The 20,971-nt window shown below is 43.4% G+C and overlaps 1 protein-coding gene and 1 pseudogene across 1 annotated transcript; one reads left to right on the top strand and one right to left on the bottom strand.

The window, feature by feature from the left end:
* The window catches only part of LOC123139548 (senescence-specific cysteine protease SAG39-like), a 24,285-nt pseudogene extending 10,476 nt beyond the window's left edge, over positions 1-13,809 (top strand).
* On the bottom strand, positions 5,993-6,610 carry LOC123134760 (pheromone-processing carboxypeptidase KEX1-like). Its single transcript, XM_044553940.1, has 2 exons — positions 6,539-6,610; positions 5,993-6,424 (listed from the first exon to the last, which is right to left on the bottom strand). Exons 1-2 carry the CDS (start codon positions 6,608-6,610, stop codon positions 5,993-5,995), a joined length of 504 nt encoding a protein of 167 aa, XP_044409875.1.
* Positions 13,810-20,971: the final 7,162 nt, after the last annotated feature.

Genomic DNA, 20,971 nt, shown 5'->3' with positions numbered 1-20,971 from the left:
TCGTGAGTGTTGGTCCAACCTGTCAGCCGCCGATGGTCACCAGGGGAAACTCTGGGCTGGCCTACCGAAAGTTTGGACAATCCGGTGTGCCCTGAGAACGAGATATGCGCAGCTCCTATCAGGATTTGTCGGCACATCCGGGCGGCTTGGCTGGTCTTGTTTTACCATTGTCGAAATGTCTTGTAACCGGGACTCCGAGTTTGATCGGGTCTTCCTGGGAGAAGGAATATCCTTCGTTGATCGCGAGAGCTTATCATGGGCTAAGTTGTGACACCCCTGCAGGGTATAAACTTTCGAAAGTCATGCCCGCGGTTATGCGGCAGATGGGAATTTGTTAATGTCCGGTTGTAGATAACTTGACATCAGATCCAAATTAAAACGCATCAACCGTGTGTGTGGCCGTGATGGTCTCTTTTCGGCGGAGTCCAGGAAGTGAACACGGTTTTGGGTTATGTTTGACGTAAGTAGGAGTTCAGGATCACCTCTTGATCATTGCTAGCTTCACGACCGTTCCATTTGCTCTCTTCTCGCTCTTATTTGCGTATGTTAGCCACCATATATGCTTAGTCGCTGCTGCAACCTCACCACTTTACCCCTTCCTTTCCCACTAAGCTTTGCTAGTCTTGATACCCATGGTAATGGGATTGCTGAGTCCTCGTGGCTCACATATTACTACAACAACAGTTGCAGGTACAGGTTTTGGGATGATCATGACGCGACAGCGATGTTTGCTTGTTTTGGAGTTCTTCTTCTACTCCTTCTTCGATCAGGGGATAGGTTCCAGGTCGGCAGCCTGGGCTAGCAGGGTGGATGTCGTTTAAGTTTCTGTTTGTGTTTCATCTCTAGTCGGATGATGCTCTTATGTATTGTGTTGTTGTATTCATGTGGCATGGTTTGCCTCTTGTATGTATCCCCAACTACTATGTAATGGTTTGATGTAATGATATCCACCTTGCAAAAGCGTCTTCAAGATGTGCTTCTATCCTTGGTGGGACCTTCGAGTTCCTTTAGGATAGGGTCGCATCTTGGGCGTGACAAGTTGGTATCAGAGCCCTGACCAACCATAGGAGCCCCCTTGATTGTTGGCCGTTGTTGAGTCTAGAAGAAAACTGTTTTGAGTCTTAGGATTATATATATCGGAGAGTAGGAATTCTTTTTACTCCTCAGCCCCTTCGTCACTCTGGTGAGGAATCTTGACGTAGGTGTTTTTAATTACTTCTCTTCCCCTTCAATTTTTTCTTTAGGATCACGCAGTTGGTTTTCCGGTAATTGGTTCTCAGCTCTTTTTATCTCATGCATTTCTTGTCAAGGTGATTCGACCCTCTCCGTTTTGGCAAGTTCAATCCTCAGTTGTTTTCTTTCCCACCTGTCCACCCTTCTTCTTCTCGGAACCGGAGTCTGTAATCAAGTATCCATCCTACTCGTGTGAAATTTTTGCATTCTCCCCTCAATCATTTCAACCGGCGCTTCTCTATTCAATTATTCGTTGTTCCAGTTGCCTGTGTTTTTCCCGCCCTCCCACCCCTTTTCTTCCCAGAGTCTGAGCCTCTATTCGAGAAGCTATTTCATTTGTGCAGAGCCTCTTCAGTCTTCCCTCAATTGTTTCAACTGGTGAATTCTCGTTTTGTTTGACATTCTTCATATCTTTTCCGGTGGACTCAATTCAAGTTTTCGGTTGATCAAATTCTTTTCCTTGGATCAAGTGTTTTCCCCGCTCGTTCGCCTCTCGCCAGTTTAACCTTCCGGAGTGTTCAAGACATCTCAGGAGATTTGTCGGTGTTCCGATTAATTCGAGGTTGTCACCTCATTCAAATATGTCAATCGTTCCGGTGCATCATCTATATGTTCATCATCCCTTTCCAATGGTGTTTTTTCTCTTCAGTGGGCCCTAACCCACAGGTCTTTTCCTAGGATCTTACCTAACTCTTCTAATTATTCTGGAGCTATTTCAAATTCTTTTCAGAGTTTGGCATAAGAATGAATTTCATCAGTCAGATGCTTTTCCAAGCTCGATTTCAAATCATTTCATTGTTGGCTCAACCTCCTTGCTTTCCATTCTCCCGGAGTATCTCAGTAATTTTCGTGGTGTTTTCCTTCGTAATTTAAAGACTGAAGAAGAGTTTTTCCTCTAAATCTTGTTCGTTCTCCCGGAGATTCGCGGTGCTAGCTCGATGTCATCCTATGAAATTGTTTCAATCGTGAAAATTCTTTTCAATCATTCGATGCATTTCGGGAGTTGCTTTCTCTCTCGACCATCCGGAGGTCATCATTTCTGAAGATTTCTTCATTCTCAGTTTTCAGCTTCATTCTCTAAATTCTTGCCACTTTGTTTGTCTCCATATTCTTCCGGTGATTCCTTCAAGTAGTCTTCAATCAGTTCGCGATCTCTTCGTTCTCTTGTTTCCAAATTCCCTCAAGTATCTTCATGCTTGCTCTAATTCTTTCCGGCGATTCGTTCTCTTCTCTTCGTTCGTTTTCATTTTCACGGTGGTTCGTTCAAGATTCTTTTTCTTTGATTATCATATTAATTCATTCAGGGTTTTTTTCCAATCCTACCGGTGGTTCATGAAGACCTTCTCAAGTTTGAGATATGTCATTTCTCAATCCTTTTCAAGAAGAATAAGTTGCATGCCAAATCCGGTTGTCATCAATTTAATTTGATGAAAGATAAGCATACAATAAATCTTATTCTTATTTACTTAAGGTGATTAATCCCTTCCTTCGGAGTTTGTTATTGATGAATAAATTCTAGTTCCAAGTGTTTTCATCTTTTCTTTTCCGGATTTCAAATTTCCTCAGTCATTTCATTGGAACCTCCATCTAAATCACCGCAAGGCTTAATCTTATTCTTTCTTCCTTCATTCTATCTCATCATCCTTTTTTTGTTACCGGAGTTCTTCAGGGTGGTTCTTCATGATTTAGTTCATTCTCCAAAGAGTTCATCAAGATTCTAATCGAAGGAGCTCAAGTATCCTTCTTCTTGCTTCTCGAGGTGCAATTAATTCTCCGTATTATTTGAAATGGAGTTTTGCATTTCTTCTTTCTTCTCACATGTTCAGACATTGGTTGTGGAATAATTTCACCTCAAGTTTTGAGTTGTTTTTTATAAGTCCACAACAAGCTTATTCTTTTGTTGTTGATTTTCTCAACAACTCCGCTCAATCCTTCCTTCTAAGTTCTTTTCATTCCATTCTTTCAATTCTTCCGGAGGCATTGCATTGTTAATCTCATCAAGGGCCATCCCATCTTGTGGAGTTCATGTTCTATTCCTTCCATCTTCAGCCGGGGTGCTGCCGAAATTCTATCATTCTTATTCCTTTTCTATCTTGTTCTAACCGGAGTGGTTTCAGAATCTATCTTGTTTCTTGAGCTTTTCATTCTCGTCATTCTCGTCGTTCCTCTCTTCTTCTCGAGTGCTCTCGATTCTTTGCTTCTTCTCTTGAGTTCTTGTTTCACCTCATCCTCATTCCCCCCGTCTCGGTCCTAAGATCTCGGGACGAGATCTCTTGTTAGTGGAGGAGTGTTATAACGCCCTAGATTCGATGCGCCAGGTGTCTGCCAGTTATTCGCCGTCGTTGTCATGTCATTTGCTTGCGTGTTGCATTTTTCCATGTCATCATCTACATGTTCTTCAAAACTTGCATCCGTTTGGGTTCCGCCAATTCTCTCCGTTGTCCGTTCGGAGTCCAGACCTCTCGCGCGCGCCCGTCGCCCCTCTCAGACCTTGTTTCGTGAGCGGGAGAAAAACATTCTCGGAATGGACCGAGGTTTGCCGAGTGGCCTTGGTATAGCACCGGTAGACCGTCCGTCAAATTTCGTTTCATTTGGAGGTCGTTTGACGCCCCAACGGTTAACCAGGTAACTGTAAACCCCCTTCTCTTTGCAGCCCAGTCCCTCTTCACCACAGCACATAACCCATCCAAACCCCCTCCATGCTCTCGGTCTTTCGATCACGATCGTGTGGGCGAAACCGCTCCTCATTTGGACTCTCCTAGCTCCCTCTATCTATAAATAGGTCCCCTGCCCCGAAATTCACGGATCAAATCCACCCTAACCCTAAAAAAACGCCCTCCGCCGCCACTGGACGCGTCCGCGACGGCCGGACACGTCCACCTCCGCCGCCCAACGAATCCCAGCACGCCACGTGGCCTCCACCGCCTCCCACCACCGCGCGGCCTGCGGGGCCTAGATCCGGCCCGCGCAAGCCCATGTGCCGCCGCCGCCTGGCCCGTCCACCTCGCCCTGCGCCTCCGCCGCCGGCCGCCGCCTTGCCTCTCCGCCTCCTCGCCGTCCGCCTCGCCCGTGTCGTTGCCTGAGCTCCCCGCCGCCGACCGCCGCCTCCGCCGGCGCGCCGCTCCTCCCGACGAAGCTCCTTCCTGTCGCTCGCCGCCGGCCAACCTCCGCCGCTCTAGCCGCCCAGCTCCTCTCATCGGCGCCGCTCTCCATCGCTCGGGATGCTCCGAGCGCGACCGCCCGGAGACCCTCCGTCGCCGCCCCGGCGTCCCAGGACCTCGCCGGCGACCTCCTCGCCTCGGATCAGGCGCTCCCCTCGCTGGCGGCTACCTCCGGCGTCTTCCCCGTCAACTCCGGCGAGTTCTCCGATGAGCCTCGGGATCCGCGCCCGGAAACCCTAGATCTGCAAGGTTGCCCCGTTTTTCCCCAAGTCCTTAATTTTCTACATTTTATGCCTTTGTTCATTGCATCATAACTCTGCATCCGTAGCTCTGTTTCATGCGCAATATGTCAAAATGTTCGTCATGAGATGCTCTACATTTCATTCCATTGTGCCATGCTTGTTTGAGATCATCTTGATGCCCTAATCATTGTTGCAAGAGTGCTATGTGATGTTAACTGCTGTCTGTTAACAGAACTTGCTGATTTGTCTTTTTCGTTGCATTTTGTGTGTGCATCCTATGAACTTGCTCTTGCCATGCTTAGCTTCATAAACATGTATTCTTACTGTTGGTCACCTTGTTATGCCATGTATTGGTCTGTGGTGAGTGGTACAAGCTCACCAACATGCCTACTTATCGTTATTCCTGACATGTGTGAATGTGTCATATCATTTGCCATGTTTGCACGGATGCTACCATGTTTTCTGTTGATCTTTATAATTAGTTCAGTAAGGGATATTTGTTCTTTGTCTTTAGTACTAGCATGCCATGCCTTTGTTTGCCATGATAAGTTCCTGTAACATGTTTTTTGATAGCTCTGAACATTGCAACCTGATGTTATTTCTGCTAAGCCTGAAAACTGTTATTATTTGCAATCTTGCCATGTGTTTTTGAGCATGTTCTAGTGATTTCTGGAGATAGCTCAGTGTTCATGTTTTGTCATGCTTTACCTGTACATCATGTCCATGCACTGTTGAGGAACTCGGTAACTGGTAACTGCTCGATCGGCTTGGGAGTAAGGATTAATCGGTGAATCGGCCTATTAACTGGATTAATCGGTCGAACATTAATTGGTAGATTAAATAGGAATTTAGCAATGTATATTCAAAAAAATTTATGTATTGTACCACACTCCCATGCTCCTAGGCTAGCTATATGATATAGCAAAATATGGTACTAGAGGTATATGAAAAATAAAAATCATAAACAAGATCACAAGAGGTAAAATTGTTAACCCGGATATAGGAAATAACAAATAATATGCATCCAACATATCAAGATTAATATGCAACCACACAGTACAGTATGCAATCCAACATGTATTATATAAATGGCAGCCACACAATATGCATCCGCATGCAAAGATAAATAGCAGCCACACAAATAGGAAATACCGAATATAATTCATAATAAGGTTCACAAGACGAATAGGTAACAAGGTCCAGATAAGTTCAGCTATATAGATAGAAATAGCCAAATAAGTAACATGCTAACAAGGTTCGGCCACACACATAGAAATAGGTATCAAGGTAATAAGGATTAAGAACATAAGGTTCGGGCACACAAATAGCAAGCAAAATAAGTTTGCGAGGAATGGCTCAAGGCTGCGGGGGCTCCTCCTCCTCATCATCATCTTTGGTTGCCATCACCCCATCATCATCGGACTCGTAATCAATATCATCATCCTCCATATCTACCGCATGATCAGATTCATCATCATCATCCTCAACATATTCTTCAACTTCATGGAGTTCTCTAACTCGTGCACTCCTACGAAGCTCTGTAGGTTCGCTTTCTCCCACTGCTTCATCAATGATGTTGTATGGCACCCCCGTAGTGGGATCAAACTTATCATCAATGTATGCCTCTTCACATATCCAATCTTGTGCTCGTGACGCATCTTCACCAAGAAGAACATCACTAGAAGAGGATAACTTCTTTCTTTTATCAATCATCCTTCCATTGAATTGGATATAAACTAGATTGTCCCTACGGGCCACATCTAGTTTATTTCTCCTCTTTGCATCAACCTACAAAATGAAAATGGAAGCCTCATGAAATAAATTGTGAGAAGAATATTCAGATTTGACAAATTGTGAGAAGAATATCCAGATTTGACTAATTGTTAGAAGTCTAAGAGTTACCATTTCAAAAGTGCTCCAATTTCTTTCGCATCCGGATGAACTTGTGGTCAAGTTGAGTATCCTTATGGCCATGTGTTGCAATGTAGGAGTTTGTAATCCATAAGTTGACCACCAATCAGCTACAATTTGAGACAAGTTAAATAACATGCAATCAGCCCATAATTTCAGAAATGTTATAATAAGTTTTTTTGCTTTGAGAACATGCTTACCGGCACCGAAATTGTTATTCTCCATTGCTTTCAATGCAGCCACCTTCCCAAACATACCCTCTTTCTTTTTAAACTTGGTGAAGTCAATGTTGAACACCTTATTTTGCTTGATGTCATCATCATAATAAAATGTCTCCATGACTTCCATAAGCGCAGCCACTACCACCACATCCGTAAAGATGCTCGGGTCAGCATAACTATATTTGGGATTCAAGATTTATGCTGCCATGTGCAATGGAGAATCCAGCCTCCCACTCATCTTGGTATTCATGGCATTAGTGATCACCAAATAGTCTTTTTCTGAATTTTCAACAGCAACCTTGATTTCCCTTTTCACTACAAGAAATATGTCAACTAGTGGCCCATGTAGACGGCTGAAATGGACCGGGCTGATTCTATTTTACGACCTTTTCATTTGGTCGTAATTCTGCCACGTCAGCTTGCCACGGTGGATCTGACGTGGTGTGGTCGGATTGCTAGTGACCAAAATAATTGGTCGTAAAATCTACGACCTTTTTTTTGGTCATAAACGTCTACGACTATTTCAGAAGAAAGGTCGCTATAGTCAGTTAACGACCCCCAGCTTTTGACCTTATGTTTTTGGTCACAAAAAGGTCATAAATTGAAAACTATGACCTTTCAGTGACCAATACTGGTGGTCACTAGTTGACATATTTCTTGTAGTGTTTTGCACTTATTAGTTCTCCATACATAGAAGCCATAGATGGACCATCCCCATCAGCCAACCGAAGCACCTTCACCAATGGCTCAAAAACCTTGCAAGGTCACATAAAAATGATCAAATGAGTCATATAAGCACGTGCAAACAGCCCCACCATTAGAAATGCACAAGTTACAACTACAACTATGACTACTTGACAAGATGCAAACAGCCCCAATGTAGAAATACATAGATGCGAACACCCCAACATATGACTAGATGCAAACAGCCCCCATAAACATACCTTGATGCAAAGTGATACATTTTTCCAAAAGCCCCTACTCATTATTGTGGCATTGGCCGCCTTTCCTTTCACCGTTTTTGTGTGCTTGCATGCTTCCCATTCATCACTATAAACCATTGCCCTTAGTTCTTTCTTTTTAGAAACCAAACTTTGCAACGTAAGAAATGCCGAAGCAAATCGTGTCACCCCCGGTCTAACAATGTCTCTTTTTTTCGTGAAAAACCTCATCAAGGACAATGTTTTATGATGTGCATAAAGAAAAATTGTCATTTGCTTAGCTTTGATGATTGTAGGGCCAAATTGCTTTAGCTTCCTAATTGCTTCTACCATCAAATTGAGGGTGTGAGTTGCACATGAGCTCCAAAAGATTTTTGGCCATTTTCCTTTCAGCATCTCCTTTGCTCCCATGTTGTTGGAAGCATTGTCTGTGACCACTTGCACAACATTTTCAGCACCTACAAGATGGAAAATCTCAAAATCAGGACCTACAACATTATGAAAATCAATGAATGAAAGTAAACTTGAGACTTCAAGAATCATACCAATTTTCTCAATGCACTCAACTACATAATTGAAGATGTATAGACTTGTGTGTGCATCAGCCGACGCCTCCTTTGATTCAAGAAAGGTGGTCCCTAACTTGCAATGCACACACAAATTCATTATACTTCTTCTTTTCTTGTCGGTCCAAGCATCGGTCATGATAGAGCACCCGGTTTCCACCCTCTCAAGCTCATGTGGCTTCATCAAATCCTTTGTTCTTTCCACCTCTTGCAGCAACATCTTCTCTCGGAGCATATATTGGGAAGGTGGCTTCCATTTAGGACCAAATCGACCAAGGGCTTCACAAAACTGCTTGAAGTCATCATCATTGACAGCATTGAAAGGAATATTTTTCTTGTACATCCATCTAGCCAAATATTGCCCTACCATGTAAGCTTTCTCCTTGTCAATTGCATCATTTATGTTCTGCTGGAACTTCTTCAATGGGATGGAAGGATCAATTGGCATCACATATTTATCAATAGGCCCTGACTTGCGAGCTTCACCTTCTCCAATTGCATGAAGCTCTTCCTCGTTATTGTCATCATCAACTTGAATGACAACCTCAGCACGTACTTCTTCATCATGTTTTTCTTTCAGCTTCTTCTTCTTTTATGGTGCCTCATAAGAATCCTTACACCTTTTCTGCTGATCTGGTGTGGCTACATTGCAACTTGTCACTCTTCCCTTTACCTGCCCAATATGTTGCTTCATCCTATTGACGCCTCCACCCATCTCCTTTCCACACAACTTGCACTTCACTCGTTGTAGATCTAAAGGATTGATCAAGGTTGCAAACTCCCACCCCATGTCATCTGAATTTCTTTTGAGAGTATGAGAACTTGCACCGGTAGAGGCAACCGTAGACCCCTACAAATATATTGAATGAGCAAACATAATAAGTATCAATGAGCGATCTGTAGTATTAAATAATTAATCTACAGTCTACAGATCATACCATAGAAAATCAGATTTGTTAGGACTTTTGAGTATGTTACAGTCGCATAAGAAATCCCAGCTAGACAACTATTGCACGTACAGATCCGCCCAAAATTAATATAACCTACACCTAACTTGCTAAACAACGAGTTTTTAATGTATAGATCATCCCACAATTAATATTTAATATACCCTAAGCAGAATATCCATGGATTATTAGTGCATTGCTATAATTGGAGTGCTTCTGCATTAACATTTTAACCAATACATTAATTATTACTATAATAGACAGGCATACATCAAGCCATCCATCCGTCTACTAAATTACTGTAATTGGAGTGAATCTGTGAATGTCCGAAGAATTTAGTTGGAACAACCCATCCATCTACTAATCTTAAGTAGTTACATACTTACATTACAACTACTCCCCAAATAGATCATCACGACTCATACTGTCATACATATTGATCACTGATCACACTCACACATTTGAATGTATGGCTGTATGAAATTGGAAATTGAATCAAAGATGTACCAGATCACAACGGCTACAGAGGCTGAGAGGGGAAGAAGATGTTACCTTGCTCACCGGTGAAGCCATGGAGGAGCAGGTCGGCAGCGACGGGAGCAGGCAGTCGGGAGCAGATGGCAACCAGCTGCTGGGACGAGAGATTGGGAGGAGCCCACGGGTGAAGGAGTCCAGCCGATGGATGGGAAGGAGGAGCAGATAGGCTAGCGGCGGGGCTACTGCAGCATGCAGTGGCAGAGCTACTCGTCCGGGCGCCGGCGAGGACCTGCTAGCCGCCAGCCAGACCAGGGCTGGATGGGAAAAGGAGTGGGAGGGGCGGCAGGAGCCAAAGCCTAGCTAATTTAGGAGCCGGAGGGGGCCGAGCGGGCCAAAATATTGGGCTTTTGCTTCCAACAGTTAACTGGTCATGGCGACTAACCGGTCTGACAACCGATTACTCGGCCTGGCAGACCAGTTAATCGGCTTGGGCAGTTAACACCACGAATAGGCACTATTCGAGTCGGCCACCTAGGGAGTAGCGATTAACTGGCCCGTTAACTGATTTAATTGCCGATTTCTTGAACAGTGTGTCCATGTATTTCTTTTTCATGTTGAGATGCTTTAGCATGTTGTTTAGGTGTTTGCAAGATGCCTAGTTGCTGTTTTGGATAGCTTGTCCTTAAAACTTGTTTCATGTGTGTGTGTTGAACCGTTGCTCCGTTTTGAGTGTGCTCTATATGAAACTTGCTTGATTTTGCATGTAGTTTCATATTATCATGTTGCATCTTTGTTTTGAGGTGTTTGCTTGATGTTTGTATGCATTTTGCATCAATGCCATGTTTAACTTGTTTTGCTCATGTCTTCTAGGCCGTAGCTCCAAATCTAATGAACTTTATATGTAACTTGACTAGAATTTCGTGTAGATCATCTTGGTGCATCTTAACTTGCTATTTAACAACTTAAACATAAGGTTTATTCAGATCTGGACCAATTTCGAAATTTGCATATGAGGACTTACTAGATTTGTTATATGTTGTTCCCGGCCTCATTTAAACTTGCCTTGATGTGTTGCTCTTGTTTGCATCATCTCTTGCCATGAGTAGCTTCATGTAGCCTTTGTCATGCATCATACTTGGTTGTGCGTCATGCCTGGTCTATGTGTCGTGTGTTTACCTTGTTGTTTGCTTCTTTCCGGATGTGCTCCTTCTTGTTAGTTCCTGTTTTGTTGCAATCGTGAGGATTCATTTGTCTACGCTTGGTTCGCCTTCATGGATTCATCTTCTTCATGGACTCGTTCTTCTTCCTTGCGGGATTTCAAGCAAGATGACCGTTACCTTGGATCTCACTACTATCATTGCTATGCTAGTTGCTTCGTTCTATCGCTTTGCCGCGCTACCTATCTCTTGTTGATCAAGCCTCCAAAATTGCCATGTCAGCCTCTAACCTTTTTCACCCTTCCTAGCAAACCGTTGTTTGGCTATATTACCACTTTGCTCAGCCCCTCTTATAGCGTTGTTAGTTGCAGGTGAAGTTAAAGATTGCTCCATGATGGACAGAATTATGTTGGGATATCACAATATCTTATTTAATTAATGCATCTATATACTTGGTAAAGGGTGGAAGGCTCGGCCTTATGCCTGGTGTTTTGTTCCACACTTGGCGCCCTAGTTTCCGTCATACCGGTGTTATGTTCCCTGATTTTGCGTCCCTAACGCGGTTGGGTGATTTATGGGACCCCTTGACAGTTCGCTTTGAATAAAACACCTCCATCAAGGCCCAACCTTGGTTTTACCATTTGCCTACCTAAGCCTTTTTCCCTTGGGTTTCCGGAGCCCGAGGGTCATCTTATTTTTTTCCCTCGGGCCGGTGCTCGTCGTGAGTGTTGATCCAACCTGTCAGCCGCCGGTGGTCACCAGGGGCAACTCTGGGCTGTCCTACCAGATGTTTGGACAATCCGGTGTGCCCCGAGAATGAGATATGTGCAGCTGCTATCAGGATTTGTCGGCACATCCGGGCGGCTTTGCTGGTCTTGTTTTACCATTGTCGAAATGTCTTGTAACCGGGATTCCGAGTCTGATCGGGTCTTCCTGGGAGAAGGAATATCCTTCGTTGATCGCGAGAGCTTATCATGGTCTAAGTTGTGACACCCCTGCAGGGTATAAACTTTCGAAAGTCGTGCCCGCGGTTATGCGGCAGATGGGAATTTGTTAATGTCTGGTTGTAGATAACTTGACATCAGATCCGAATTAAAATGCATCAACCGCGTGTGTAGTCGTGATGGTCTCTTTTCGGCGGAGTCCGGGAAGTGAACACGGTTTTGGGTTATGTTTGACGTAAGTAGGAGTTCAGGATCACCTCTTGATCATTGCTAGCTTCATGACCGTTCCTTTTACTCTCTTCTCGCTCTTATTTGCGTATGTTAGCCACCATATATGCTTAGTCGCTGCTGCAACCTCACCACTTTACCCCTTCCTTTCCCACTAAGCTTTGCTAGTCTTGATACCCATGGTAATGGGATTGCTGAGTCCTCGTGGCTCACAGATTACTACAACAACAATTGCAGGTACAGGTTTTGCGAGGATCATGACGCGAGAGTGATGTTTGCTTGTTTTGGAGTTCTTCTTCTGCTCCTTCTTTGATCAGGGGATAGGTTCTAGGTCGGCAGCCTGGGCTAGCAGGGTGGATGTCGTTTAAGTTTCTGTTTGTGTTTCATCCATAGCCGGATGATGCTCTTATGTATTGTGTTGTTGTATTCATGTGGCTTTGTTTGCCTCTTGTATGTATCCCTAACTACTATGTAATGGTTTGATGTAATGATATCCACCTTGCAAAAGCGTCTTCAAGATGCGCTTCTATCCTTGGTGGGACCTTCGAATTCCTTTAGGATAGGGTCGCATCTTGGGCGTGACAAGAGAGCAGTAGGAGTGATTAGCTAGCTAGAATGAGTGTTGGTGGTGATGACTATGATGATTATTATTAGCTAGTGTTGGTGGTGATTAGCTATGACCATGATGATTAAATAGTGTTGGTGGTAATAACTATGATGATTATTAGCTAGTGTTGTTGGTGATGATATGATGCAAGAGTTTTTATATTAATATGATGATGATGATGATGATGATGATGATGATGATGATGATCATGATGATGATGATGAGTACATTATTATATCATTGGGTGAAAGAACCATGGATTAATTTTAAATGGATGGATCCTAAGTGATCAAGTCATGGATTATCGTGATAATCCATGACTTGGTCACTTAGGATCCATCCATTTGAAACTAATCTGCAGTTCTTTCACCTAGTGATTTAATAACTCATTATAATGTAAAAACAATCTCTAAATTGCTACTATATGAAAACTTGTATAAAGGTGTATGAATACGACCTAAAATTAAAAAGAAATAGAATACGAAATAGTAGTAGCGCGGGCAGTGAGAAGTGCTACTAGTAATTACCAGTAGCGGCTGTTGCAACACGCGCTACTACTAAGTAGATATAGCAGTAGCGCATGCCAACAAGCGCTACTGCTAACCTTTAGCTGTAGCTCCGTATCAGTAGCGCGGTTACCCGCGCTACTGATAGGCCAAAAACCCATGCTACTGCTAGGCTTTTCCCTAATAGTGTGTGATGTCCATGGTGAAGACCAAGGTTGTGAAGGAGGGCTCATGGACGATGCCTTTAAATTCATTATCAAGAATGGCGGTCTCACCACCGAATCACACTACCCATATACCGCTATAGAAGACAAGTGCAAGGGTGGAACCAATGGTGTTGCAACCATCAAAAGCTATGAGGATGTTCCAGCCGACAACGAGGGAGCCCTCATGCAAGCCATCGCAAGTCAACCTATCTCGGTAGCTGTAGATGGAGGAGATATGATGTTCCAGTTTTACAAAGGTGGAGTAATGACTGGCTCATGTGGCACTGATCTAGATCGTGGTATTGCAGCTATTGGTTATGGCAAGACTAGCGATGGCACAAAGTATTGGTTTTTGAAGAATTCATGGGGAACAACATATGGGGCGAGAACGGATATTTTAGAATTTAAAAGGATATTACAGACAAGAGAGGCGTGGGTGGCCTTGCGATGGAGCCTTCTTAGCCCCACTGCATAGAGAGAGTGTCCTATGCCACATATCCTACTATGCACACAAATATCAAATAATTCCACACATCCACTTTAATTAAGTATAGATTGTATGTCATCTAAATTATTTACAAACTTATGCCTTGTATAGTATTTCATATTCCATGAAAACAATGTAAATCATGACACATATGTAAAGGTTGATGAACAATTTGTGTTAGCTATATCTTTCGGAGATTGTGAATTGTGATGCCTCTTGTGCCTTCATGCATGTATAATGAACTATTTGAGTAGTTCTTGTTTTGACGATTATCTTAGAACCATAGAAACAATATGTGAAAATGGTGGAGTTGATTTTTAAATAAATTTGAAGCCTGAAGGTGGAACAAAATTATGAATATCAATTCATCAATCTTGAGGAACTAAATTAGGATGGACCATTTTCTCCCCCAATCCCTGTTGACGTGGTCCTTCAACCCTCAACACCAGCCTCCTCTCTCCCCCAACACACAAGGCCAACTGCATGCCTCCTACATGTACAAAAACTCAACTTAACGGCAACCTAAACCTATTGTTTCTTCTTTTTGGGGGTGCTCAAAAGTAGTTCGCGCAGACCGTCTTGTTCCTGTCACGTACTTGTTGCTTACTAAAAGTACACAGTAGTCCTGCATCTATGGTAACCTGGTTATACATTCTCTTGTCTTTATAGGGAAACTGTACATTCTCTTGTTAATTAAGATGTTCGCGTGCATAAGTGCATTATGATTTTAATTTGGCTGGTCGACAGTTAGGAAGTGGTCTTAATTGTTAAGAATGGTCATGTGCATTATCGAATTATTATCTACTTTGGTCGATCAACAATTAGCAAGTGGACTTTAATTATGATTAGTGATTAAAATGTTACTATTAGCATCATGGGGTCCATAGCTCAATGGTGGAGCGTTTGAATGTAGAAAAAATAAAGTTAGCTTTTTTCAAGTAATGGGATCCACATATATGGATGTGAGATGTGACTATTGTTCTGTTACGTGTTTTTCTGTCTATAAACAATCTGAACCACATAAAATATATGGATCCACATATATTTTGTGTTTTTCTGTCTATAAACAAATTGAACCACATAAAAAGCAACAATCTGGTCGTACAAATGGAAAAGATTAATCGAGAGTATACCAATTCTTTCAAACAGTGGTTTAGAGACTTTGTCAGACTTATAAACTCAAAACCAACAAGAAGTGACGTCATGGTTCAGGCAATGAAGCCGAAGGCCAAGAAGGAGGCGTAGTGGCTGCACAGACTGACAAGGAGCGATTGCTTTCTGCTGAAGATGTTGTATGTTGCCATGTTCCTTTTTATGTTCTGTCTTTTGCTTCTTGCAGCAAAACAAATTTTACAATGTTGCACACTGTTACCGACTTGCTTCTCCTTGTGCTTGCAGGTTTGCTGCATCTGCCTCGCTGAGTACGCACACAACGATGAGCTTCGTGAACTTCCCTGCACAAGCTCTTTCCACAAAGAACACATCGATAAATGGCTCAAGATCAATGCACTTTGCCCTCTCTGCAAAGCCAAGATAGGGAGCTCATCTGGCACATCTAATACTCGCCAGTCCGACCATGCAGCTACACCAGCACAGGAGATCGAAATGCATTAGGTTGGTCTGGGTGAGAGCACTTCACATTATCGAGTTTTGTAGGTGTGGTTGGTGGCTTCAGGTGGCTTCATGTATGTTCTTATTAGACCTATGTTGAATAATAAATAAAGATGGCCGTATGCATCTATTGATGCAGAGGCCGGGGGTCTTAACCTCCTTTTCCAAAAAAATAGGCTGGTCTGAGTTCTGAGGTGATAATACAGAAGCATAAAGTTGATGCTTTTGATATATACTCCCTCCGTTTCGATTTACTTGTTGTGGTTTTAGTCAATGAAAAAAATAGTGCGCTACAGCAAAATAGCGGCGACCTCAAAATATGCTATTAGCATGCTATATCGCGCTATAGCATTACTATTAGCGAGACATTGTACACCGATATATTTAACGAGGCAATTCTTAATACGCTATAGCGTGCTATTAGCGACGCTATACGGCTCTTCTCGCTGTCAACACTCGACAATGCAAATGCAATACTGTTTCTATTTGGAGTTCCACTGAACTTGGAGAAGTGCTGGCCCAGGCCCAGGTATGTGTGTGTGTGTTACCTTTTCACCGTTGTACGGCATATGGCTAGCATTGCTATATTTTCGTGTTTGCAGAAATGGAGATCGTTGTACTGGGAGGGTAATGACATCAAGGCACATGTTTTTAATGTGTGATTAGTGTTCGTGTGACACATTTGACAAATTTTCATGAGTATAACACGGGATCTCAACTAACTAAAACTTGGGCTTTTGCAGAGTTGCAGCAGTATGCAAAGCACTGGTTGCAGCAAATTTTATAACAACATTCGGTATTGAGACCTGCTGTGGGCACCTCGACTCTGTGTGCCATGACGAACTGGTCGACGAACAAGGCCGGATCGCAGGTAGACAACTAACATCTTTGCATACTGCGTCGGTGTCTCACGTGCTCTGTGGTCAGTGGTCACCGGCCATGGCATTCCAACATACTCCCTCTGTCCGGAAATACTTGTCATTGAAATGGATGTATTTAGATGTATTTTAGTTGTAGATACATTCATTTTCATCCATTTCGATGACAAGTATTTTCGGACGAAGGGAGTAAGTGGCTTCCAGATTCCAAATATGTTGCCGGTGAGAAGTGGAGACCCGTGGGATGGTCTATCATCTTCCGTCGGCATTTCTCCACGAACGAACACAGGACACTGCACATCTGTTCTGCTGTGCAAAGCAGTGGCCCCTGTGCAGCTGGCTAGGGGACTCCCAGAAGCAAGGAACATGTTCCGGGTCATGCATGGTCGATGTGGTGATCATGCATGCACGTCAAAGATCTAACGGCAAATCATTCGATTAAAGACAAGATGCATGGTGCTTTGTGACAAAGGAAAGAGAAAGTAACATATTATAGTAACAAAAGGAAGGAAAAGATGAAAACGAAAACAACATATTCCAAAGAAAGAAAGGAAAAGGGAAAAAGAAAAGATAAACATCTCTTATTGCATAGTAAGGCTGGCCGTGTGGGGCCATCACAAATGTGATTGTGAACTTTGTAGTTTCTACTCCTATATACACTGGTACTGGTTCCATGCATGTCCTCTGATCCACGGCTTGCAGATACTGACGAAGAATAATCAAACAAGACCAGGCGGCCTGTATTGACATCTTCGTGTGATCGCCCCTACGCCATACATGGTACAGTCCTCGACTGGCTTATCTCTACTTCTAATGAACCAGTTGATAGTCTCGCTTTCAGGTTTTTTTTCGTCCCATCTTCCATGGTTTTTTTGGTACCTCCTCCCACCTCAGACTTAGCCACAACGAACCGAAAAAACCTCGTGCTCAGACCCCAACCCGCACCCATGCATGTACGACCTAAAAAAGACCTACAATGGTTAACCAACGAAAAAAGACCTATGAAAACTAACAAGCGACAAAAAAACCTAAACCTATCGCCCGCACGTACGATCGACGACTCCTGCCCTCGAGCGAGGTCTTCCTTCGCCACCGCCCTTCATCCCTTCGCCGCCGTCGCTCCACCCAGAGCCGCCCTCTTCCCCGCTGGCGCCGCCCTCTTCCCTCCCACCCCGAGCCGCCGTCTTCCCCGCCCGCGCCGCTCTCTTCCCCGCCGGCGCTGCCCTCCTCTCTGTCAGGACTGAACCTGCATTGACAATCTTCAATTAACTGTAGCAGATCAAGAGGAAAACGCTTCGGCTAATGAATGGCTGGGATGGCGCCTCACAGTTATAGTTTGTCGCTAGCCGTTAGATTAGATTGTAACGTCACTCCGTTATCAGTTACTGTTCCGTTTCACCCCTTGCCGGGAGAGCTCGCCTATAAAGCAGTCGGGCTATGGCTAGCAGTCATCTATCTAGAATCTTTGCGTATTGCCTGATGGCCAAGTAAACTCATACAAATACAATACAGATCAGATCTGGGCGACTTTTCCCCAATTTCCCTTCTCAAAATCCCTAGTTCTATTTCCCTTGGCGAACTAGATCATGACAAATTGGTATCATGAGCATGTGTTCCTTGGCGGAGAGGAGTTTCAGTGGACGAAATTTTTCTTCCTAGTGGAATTCCCACCCTAATTCCCACCCTTTTCCTTCTGATCGACGGAGGAGTTTCGGGAGGCGTTGGTGTCGGGGTGTAGTTCTGGTGGCGGTGCTGGGAGGCGATGGCGGCGGCGAATCGTTCGGGTACAGATCTGCCGAACCAAAGTGGTTGATCAGGCACCTTGCCTGCTCGGTAAAATCCCATGCCTGAGCGCTGATCCGTGTACTTTGGTGGCGTGGATCGAGGCAACGGCAGGATCTGAAGGCGAGTCAGGGTTGCTGGTGTAACAGTGGTAAAATTCCTAAGCTCCACTTCAGATCAAGGCGATGGGGCGTGCAAAAACTATTGATGAGTCAGATCTGCAAGAGATGTTGTCTCTGTGTGATGATTTTGGAATTTTACAGAAAGATCAAGCTCAAAATGCAAGCAGACATGGCGAAATTGCATGATAATGTTAATTCGATCAGTTCAAAGCAGGGAGAAATTTCCGTACATGTGAGGAATGTTGAGCAAGTGGTTTTGGACTTGGGCAAGCAGCTATCTACTATAAATGCAGTGCTTCAGACCTTGGTTAAGGCTCCTGTCTCGCGAGAGGCTTCTGGTCCAGCTTCTAGTTCACAGCAAGTGCCCAAATCACCAACAGTGTCTCGGGAGCAATTTCAGAACCAAGCACTCAAAACAGAGCAACTCAGGAAACAACTTGAAGCAGAAAAAGATAAAGCAAGACAGTTAGAAGATATACAAGCACAGAATTTACCTCCTATCAGAACAAACATGCCTGCAGTTCCACCTGGATTCAATCAGCAGGGCAGAACAGAGCAAGCAAGTCCACTGGGAACACCACTAACAGCTAGGCACAATGCTTACACACCTGCATTTCAGCAGCACTATCAACAGAACAGAGACAGACGTTGTGGCAGGGTTATGCAAAAACATATGAACAAGACAGGCAATGTCAGTTCATGGAATCCCTGACAAAAGGGCCAAAATGGATTTCCCAAGATTTGAAGGGGAAGACCCAGCGGGTTGGATCATACAGTGCAACAAATACTTTCAGATGTCTAGAGCACCAGAAGAATACAAAGTCTCATTGGCCCAACTTTATATCATTGGAGAGGCAGATGTGTGGTTAAGAAGATCAGGTATGTTGAAGAGAAAGGTGGCACGGAAAGAATTTTGCACAGAAATTACTAAGAGATTTTCTGCACAGGGCTCTTATGACTTAACTGAGAAATTCAATTCAGTTAAGCAAGCAAATAGTATAGTGTCTGAATATACAAAATGGTTTGAAGATCTTATGGCTGATGTGCAAGAGGAAAATCTAGAGCTAGGGGAATCCTGGTTTGTCAGATGCTATGTAAATGGGTTGAGAGAGGGCATAAAATTTCAGATCAGACCACTAAGGCCACAAACCCTAACTGATGCTTATTGGCTGGCCAAAGATGTAGAGCCTTGTCACCCCCCAGCATCAACAATTCCCAAAAGAAATAATGTGCCTTATAACAACTATTATCAGAAATCTTCTGGGAATTTTCCTCCTAAGCAAAACATCACTTCCACTGTTCAGTAGCAAATTCCAGTCAGACAAGCTGAAGCTCCTCTTAACAGTACACAGAAAGTTAGAAAGGTAGGGGAGTGTTGGAGATGTGGATATAAGTGGGTGCATGGTCATAAGTGCAAACTAGTGCCAACTTTACATGCAATGCAGCAAGAAATGGAAGAACAAACAACTTATGATGTGGAAGAGCAACAGTTTGAGGAACAAATGGAACCAATCTCTGAAGGAGATCAGACCATGTTCATTTCTGCTTTTGCTATGGGACAGCAGCTGGCAGTGCCCACTCCAACAGTAATAATTCACATAAATGGAAAAAAGAGCAGTGGCTTTATTAGACTCTGGCAGCACTACCTCTTTCATCAATCAGGATTTTGCAGTAAAAGCCAATTGCAACATGTTGCCTGTAAATCCTAGAAGCATTTCAGTGGCTGGGGGAGGACTATTAATATCTAATGCAGTAATTCCCAAGTGTGAGTTTCAAATGGAAAATTGACACTGTCCCACAACTTCAGAGTATTATCCCTACCATGTCATGATGTGATATTGGGGTATGACTGGTTCACTGCTGTTAGTCCTGTCTCATTTGACATTCTTGCACATCAATTTGGGTTTACATATGAAGGAAAACAAACTGTCTCAACAGCAATGTTCTCAACAGCTGCTAACCTAAAAGAAGTACCACCTAAAAGAGTGGACAAGCTGCTAGAAAAGGGACATGAAGTATTTCTATGCCAAATCCAGAACATCCTTATGGATGCCCCTGAGGATTTTAAAACTCCTCCACAAATACAGAAGTTACTTTTGCAATATGCAGACCTGTTTGAAGAGCCTAAAGCACTAACACCTTAGAGAACTTTGGATCACACTATCCCTCTAGTGGCTGGTGCTACTCCACCTCAAGTCAGGCCTTATAGAGTTCCTCAGCACTAAAAGAAGGAAACAGAAGAGCAAATAAAAAAACTGTTGGCTGCACATCTGATAAGACACAGTCAAAGTCCTTTTGCAGCACCAGTTTTGCTTGTTAAGAAAAAGGATGGGTCTATGAGATTATGTACTGATTATAGGAAGTTAAATGCTCTCACAATTAAGAATAAGTTTCCTATACCAGTTATAGAAGACTTACTGGATGAGCTACATGGAGCTAAGTACTTCACCAAGTTGGATTTGAGGTCTGGATATCATCAAATCAGAATGTCTCCTCAAGATATACCAAAAACTGCATTCAAAACATTTTTAGGGCATTTTGAATATTTGGTAATGCCCTTTGGCCTATCAAATGCTCCTGGTACTTTCCAAGAATTAATGAACACCATCTTTGCACCATATCTGAGAAAATTTGTACTAGTATTCTTTGATGATATATTGATATTCAGCAAAAATCTCAAAGAACACCTAGAACATATCAAATTAGTAATGGAATTACCCGGAGAGCACCAGCTCCATGCAAAG

Source organism: Triticum aestivum, chromosome 6B (assembly GCF_018294505.1).
Source record: "Triticum aestivum cultivar Chinese Spring chromosome 6B, IWGSC CS RefSeq v2.1, whole genome shotgun sequence".
Taxonomy (NCBI): domain Eukaryota; kingdom Viridiplantae; phylum Streptophyta; class Magnoliopsida; order Poales; family Poaceae; genus Triticum; species Triticum aestivum.
Note: the sequence above shows the minus strand (reverse complement) of the source record. Positions and strands in the feature narration are given on the sequence as shown.

Excerpts from the sequence above, each read along its gene's own strand:
- LOC123134760 (XM_044553940.1), bottom strand. The coding sequence starts at position 6,610 with ATGGCCATAAGGATACTCAACTTGACCACAAGTTCATCCGGATGCGAA. Across the intron at positions 6,425-6,538 it reads ATTGGAGCACTTTTGAAATG|GTTGATGCAAAGAGGAGAAA; the intron begins GTAACTCTTAGA and ends TTCATTTTGTAG.